Source organism: Lactuca virosa, chromosome 7, assembly GCF_052849685.1.
Source record: "Lactuca virosa cultivar CGN04683 chromosome 7, Lactuca_virosa_CGN04683_v6, whole genome shotgun sequence".
NCBI classification, from domain to species: Eukaryota; Viridiplantae; Streptophyta; class Magnoliopsida; order Asterales; family Asteraceae; genus Lactuca; species Lactuca virosa.
Window position 1 is genome coordinate 189392830 of NC_136432.1, and position 6873 is coordinate 189399702.

The 6873-nt window shown below is 35.3% G+C and overlaps 1 protein-coding gene across 1 annotated transcript; it reads left to right on the forward strand.

Annotated features, from left to right (window-relative positions):
- Window positions 1-664: 664 nt before the first annotated feature.
- LOC145125146 (exopolygalacturonase-like) lies at window positions 665-3128 on the forward strand. Its single transcript, XM_079060635.1, has 4 exons — window positions 665-917; window positions 1275-1580; window positions 1946-2455; window positions 2542-3128. The coding sequence occupies exons 1-4, from the start codon at window positions 696-698 to the stop codon at window positions 2761-2763; spliced, it is 1260 nt and encodes a 419-aa protein (XP_078916761.1). The 5' UTR covers window positions 665-695; the 3' UTR covers window positions 2764-3128.
- The last annotated feature ends 3745 nt before the right edge of the window (window positions 3129-6873 follow it).

Genomic DNA, 6873 nt, shown 5'->3' on the forward strand with positions numbered 1-6873 from the left:
AAGCATTGATTTAAATAAATATGTAAAATTATATCATTTTATAATTTGTATTAATTTTATTTTAATTTTTATTCTAATGTTATTAATTTAATATAATTAGAATGAAAATTTTGAAATTTGAAATTTGAAATTTGAAATGGAGAATCAATAGGTTTAGAAGTGGCATGCATTAATTATGAGACATAATAAGGTGACATATGACAAAAAAAGAATAAAATATGTATATATTAATTAGGAGACGTAATATAGTTACACATGTCAAAATGAAAATAAAACTATTCTTTTATTAGAATAAGGATTTATTAATTTGTTTAAAAAAATAAAAGATTTTTTTTATTCAGTCAAATGGTCATATGACATTATGACCATTAACATTTCTCTCTCCTTTGAAATGCTTGGTAACCCGACCTACACCACCCGTTAATCACCATGCTTTTGGACGGTAATTACGTGTAAGATATGAGTGCCACCTCATCTTTCTCTGACGACCCGTACCGCAAAGCCTAAAACAAACAAGGGCTAGCAAGTAGCTTGGAATTACAAAGGATTCAAGTCATTATGTATTTTACCTTGGAGATAGAAATTACATAGAATGAGAAACGTTTGTATGCAAAAATGTTTTGGTGAAATGTGAAAGAATAATTCCCTAAATAAACTTACTACCTCTATTTAGGTATTTCCTCTATCTTCTATAAATGGCCTGCCTTACCATATGTAAATTCGCTCTAATTAAAAACCCAAAAAATAAAGCACACAACCTCGTAATAAGAACTTCAACAGAAATGGATAAAGAAACCTTCATTCCAAGAGCAGTATTTTGTTTTTTTCTCATGGTATTGATTGTAAATAACCATGCTGCAGTTGTCGATGTAAAAACAAAAGGCGCCAAGGGCGATGGTAAAACCGATGATGGCCCGGTAAAAGTTAAATCAATTATTTTTACACCTTGTTCTTGTGTTTATTTAGTGAGTGGAATGGAAAGCAAGAAAAGTAATTTAGAGAGAAAATGTGTTCTCTTACTGTATTTTAAAGAGATAGAAAGGGATGGAATGGATGGGCAAAGACAAAAAAAAGCTTAAATCACACCCATCCATTCCATCCGCTCCAACTCAAGAACGGTTAATTTCCTTCGATTTACTTCCATTCCATTTTCCTTGTTAAAATAGCTTGAGAACAACGTGTTATGTTTTCATTTTATAAAATTTCCTACCAACAGTATACGTTGATTTGACGTTAATATTGGTCGGTTATTTTTGTGATCGAGACTAATTTAGGTTATCATGAATGCTTGGAAAGTTGCCTGTGGAGGACCACCACCAAGCTCGCTTCTGATTCCACCGGGGACTTATTTCGCAGCTCCTATTCAACTGAAAGGTCCATGCAAGGGCCCGATTGAGATCAAGGCCACCGGAGCAACTATCAAAGCCCCACCGGAGGTTGCAAAGTTCAAAACTGATGGTTGGATCGAGATAGAGGGTGTCGATAAGTTGACTATGACTGGTGGTAATTACGACGGCCAAGGCCAGGCAACTTGGAAGAGTAACAACTGCGCCTCTACTGGAGTATGCAAATTACCTGCTGTAAGTTGTGTTTCTTTGAAACTTGTCAATATTCCACGGTTCATCGTAATAGCGTAATCTTAATATTATATAATCACGTTTTATTGTTAAAGATCGTTAAAAATATTACAAATTTATAGGTTTATAAGTAAATATAACAACTCCACATTTTAAAGCTAATAAAAAGAATTGCATGCTCATAAATATGTAAAGATAATAATATGGAGTTTGAAAAAAATCCAAATATAAAAGCGGAATGATTACGTTTGAGAATTCCATCGCAATTTATGATGACATATTCCTTTCATTGGAATTTATTTATAATTAATGTGAAATCCATTCATTTTTCCAATGATATAACATTTCTCGACTCCTTTAATTGTCAGAATATCAGATTGACTAACTGCAAGAATGCAGTAGTGAAAGACTTAACTTCCACCAATAGCAAATTCTTTCACATGAACATATTGGGCTGTGACAATTCCAACCTTGACCACATTACCATTAATGCACCGGGAACCAGTCTTAACACAGATGGAATTCACATCGGGAGATTAAATGGAATCAACATCACAAACACAAACATAAAAACAGGTGATGATTGCATTTCGTTTGGAGATGGAAGCAAGAACGTCCATATTGAGAAAGTGACATGCGGACCAGGACATGGCATCAGTATTGGAAGCCTCGGTAGATACCCAGGCGAACTACCTGTACAAGGAATCTGGATCAAAAACTGCACCATCACCGGCACTGACAATGGACTCAGGATCAAATCCTGGCCTGCTGGTACACCAGGAACTGCTAGTGACATGCATTTTGAAGATATCATCATGCAAAAAGTGGGAAACCCGATATTGGTTGATCAGGAATACTGCCCTTCTGGGAAATGCGAGGTAATGAGCATATATTGATAGCGATCCACTTACATTAATTCTATTCACGTAAAGGATTGAGTATAGTCTTTGTTTATGACCACTAGAAAGGACCTTCAAAAACGAAGTTGTCAAATGTGAGCTTTAGGAAGATCAAGGGATCATCAACAACTAAGGTAGCAGTGAAGCTTATTTGCAGCCCGGGGACATGCCAGAATTTTGAGGTTGCTGATATCAATTTGCAAGGACCTGGAGGACCTGCTACCTCTGAGTGTAAAAACATCAAGCCTAAAGTTGTGGGTCAAGTCGTCCCTCCGGCTTGTCCTTAAGTGCTTGCGGAATTCTCATAGGAAAAAAGTGGATCGAATCATTCACGAATTGCCCAGAGAGGAATTTACATATATGAACATATAGTACGTGCTTGAAAATGTGATTCACGATATTTGTTTTGGTGACTTTTATTTACCGATGGTACATATAAGCAAAATTTATGGAGTGTATTAGTAGATTATTTAATGATATTTGTTATATTTGTTGGACCTATGCCACAAGGAATGAGGCCTATACGGACGACATTTTCGGCAACTATCCAGACGACATGTCATTTGAAAAGCCTATACCTATACCGACAACTTGCCGTTTGTACAAAGTCGTCAGGATAGCCCCGTCGGTAAAAGTGGAAAATGTCGTCAGGATAAATGTCGTCGGTACAGAGCAACCAATACAGACGACATGTCCTCGTCAAAGGGTCGTCGGTACTGATTTTCGACGAAAAAGAAAAGTTTTATTATAAACCAATATTTACGATGACCTGTCGTCTGTGTAAAGCTCACCTTTACCGACGACACTTCGTTTGGATAGGTTTAACGACATGTCGTCTGGAAAAGCCGATGGCAGACAACTTCCATTTTAATAATAGAGACACATGCCGTCTGTAAAAGTGAAATGGTTATTACAGTTATAAAGCTATACTAATGACTTGTCGTCTTATAGACTTTTTTTTTAATAATAATATTTTCACAATATATATGTAGAGTAATATCAAATACTTAATAATCTGTTTTTTTACAACAAATCCAAACTGTATGATGAAATACTTAATAACCATAACAAACCATTAAAACTAAAAAAAAAATTACTACATAGCAAAATAACAAAAAATAATAAAAAAAGTAAGTCTTCAACAAACATTGTTAAAAAAAACCAAGTCTTCAACAAACATTGTTCAAAAATAACATAAAAGAACAATCAGAATCTTCATTGTTCTCAATCTCATTGTCGTCATCGGCAGTGAAGACGAGTCGCCGGAGGTCCTCTGGACGGACAATCGCCGACCGAGAGAGAGAGAGAGAGAGAGAGAGAGAGAGAGAGAGAGAGAGAGAGAGAGAGAGAGAGAGAGAGAGAGAGAGAGAGAGAGAGAGAGCTTTCGGTGGGGCGCTGCAAATGAGAGGGGGTTGAACAAAGCAGATGACTTAAAACCCTATACCGACGACATGTCGTCAGTATAGAGTTAAGTTACACGACGCCGTTTACCCTTTTCGTAAATTAAAAATATATTAAATAAGAAATATATTTACAGACGACTAGTCACCTGAGTCGACACGGAGTATCACGCGGATCGCTATCATTTACGGACGACTTGTTGTCGGTATAACCCATACAAAACGACGTCGACGTTTCTTTTTTCTGCAAAATGGAATATAAATAAATAAAAACTATATTTGGCGTAAACTATACCAATGACGTATCATCGGCAAAAGTTTTGAGGAAACCGCGTAAAACTTTTATTTCCTGCTTAAGGTATACTGGCGACTTATCATCTCTATATATTCTTACGTAAAAAAATTTTACTCAACTATATACCGACAACATGTCGTCTATACAGATGAAATAGTACCGACGACTTAAGTTGTCTGCATAGCGGTCGTCGACATAGGACTTATTTCTTATAGTGCTAGATTGATATAGTTCTTTAATACATTTCTTACTTGTCACTACAAGAAAAGGTACCTACAGGATGCCTCGAAATATTTCATTGCTATAAATGGAGATATAGTGACGGCATGTCGTTAAAATATATATGACGAGAGCATTTTGACTTTCTAAGATATGGAGACGTCATGTGGTCATAGTAAGTTACTACAAGAATAATTAGCTATCGTGGCGATGCCATCAGCGGTGACAACCACTATTAGCTGCAACTACTAACATATTTGTTTGGTGTCGCCACTAATGGTATCACCACTATTGCCAAATAAATGATCTGTGTGATATCCCAAGAGGTAAACGTATTTTCTTATATTTTGTATCAATCCAAAGGTTGACATCTTGTGTCGTACAACAACAATTCCGATGACATCAATAGCGATGACAAATGTCGCCACTAATACTCGAAAAAAAATGAACCGTGAAATGTTCCCTCCACTGGTTCACTGCTAATGGCCAACCGTCAACGATAAAAGTTGTCATTGATTAATCCCTCTTTCGTTCATTATTTCACCTATGTCTTCCATTCCTCTCAATTCTTCTCTCCGACGATTTCATACTTATTTCGGAGATTTCGTCTGGGTTCAATTGATTTTGACCTCCCACTGCCACCAGGAGCCACATTCACTATTGAGAACGTCATTAATCCATCACCGACAACCCCCATAGTACGGACGACCACCACAAGTTCTTCTCCTCCCTCTCTTCTTCTGCTCTTTCTCTTCTCTTGATGACCAAGATACAACGTTTAATTTTACAAAATTTCATGATTATGGAATCTAGGTCGGCTGTTTCTTTTTGCTACTACAGTACATCCACCACAACACAACCACCCTTCTTTATTCTGACAGAATCAGAATCAAGTTCCACTTTATTTAATGTCATTGTGGCACAATGAAGTTTTGGGTTTGGTCCGATTTGACCAACTATGTTATTTTTTTGCGCAGTAGGCCATCTAACCTTTACTATACATGTTAATTAATCCATTATCGTTAGTCTTTAACCATTCCTCCGTTATGCAGTTATTATAAATTACACAATAACCCCCATGATTTAAATTTATTTCGTAGTTTATCCTTTACCGGCTATAGTTTAAATTATACAACCAAAACTGCCACAATTCTGAAATTATGAGGACCAAAGTGTAAGATTGCCATTGTCTTTGCCATTAAATTTGGTTGAACATACCAGACAGAAATTACCATTTCAGGTTTATCAAATTCAACCCATACCAGACAAATTTTCTTCAAATTGATTAACGATTAATGGTTCATCGGATTCAATTCCATGCACATTGCATCATATTTGGTATATAACTGGTATGACTGGACTATCTCTATTACAATAGAAGAAAAAATACACAAAATCAAATCCCTAGGGTAATAACTTTGACAGATGGAACACCGGTTTACAATACATAAGCTAGAAATTCTATAGTTTAGAAAAAACTTGGAATGAACACCAATTGCACACCCTTTTTAAACTAACGGCACCCTTTAATCATATGAACACACATAAACAAAAGAAAATTTGGCTTAGTGAAGATTAACAAATCATGGAACTTGATCGTCGTCTTTGGAGAGACTTCTACGGTAAAATAGATCTGAATATTTGATTTAAATCATGAGAAAAGACATCACAGATTAAGAAAGCCTATCTTCCTTGGAGAGGGAGGTTTCCATCATCGAATTGGAGTTGGAATTTCAGATAGTAGACGATATCAAGGAGTTGTGATGATTAATTCTAGGGCATCACTGATCATTGAGATGTTTGTTTCCATATAGATTTGAATTTCAGATTGTAGAAACATTACGATGATCGATCTAAAATCCTTCAGGTCTGGAGAAAGTATCGTTGTCGATAGAGGGAAGGAATGAGCAGATTTTGTAGCTGGAGAGACGAAGTAATGAGGTCGGCGATGAATTGTGGTTTTTTTAAAAATTATATCAATTAAGCTAATTATTCATTATTAGGAAACGTTACACTTTGGTCCCCACATTTTCATAAATGTGGCAGTTTTGGTCGTGTAATTTAAATCATAGCTGGTAAGGGACCAACTATGAACGAAATTTAAATCATGCGAGTTATTTGTGTAATTTAGAATAATAGGTTAACGGAGCAATGGTTAAAAGCTAGCGATAATGGCTTAATTGACATGTACAGTAAAAGTTAGGTAGCCTATTGCACAAAAAAACATAATTGGTCAAATCAGACCAAACCCAAAACTTCATTGGGCTATAATGACATTATCCCTTTATTTATTTGTGTATGTATCAGGTATATATTTACAATTATTATTATTATTATATATATATATATATATATATATATATATATATATATATATATATATATATAAGTGTATATGATGTGTATTTACTGGCCTAAGTGTATATTATGTGTATTTATATGTCTGAAAACTTGAAATTACTTATGTATATACATATTTTTAT

What these genes read in the sequence shown, in the direction of transcription:
- LOC145125146 (XM_079060635.1), top strand. Translation starts at nt 696, where the DNA reads ATGGCCTGCCTTACCATATGTAAATTCGCTCTAATTAAAAACCCAAAA. An exon ending in GTAAAACCGATGATGGCCCG is followed by an intron (nt 918 to 1,274) that starts GTAAAAGTTAAA and finishes AGACTAATTTAG; the next exon opens with GTTATCATGAATGCTTGGAA. An exon ending in GCCCTTCTGGGAAATGCGAG is followed by an intron (nt 2,456 to 2,541) that starts GTAATGAGCATA and finishes TATGACCACTAG; the next exon opens with AAAGGACCTTCAAAAACGAA.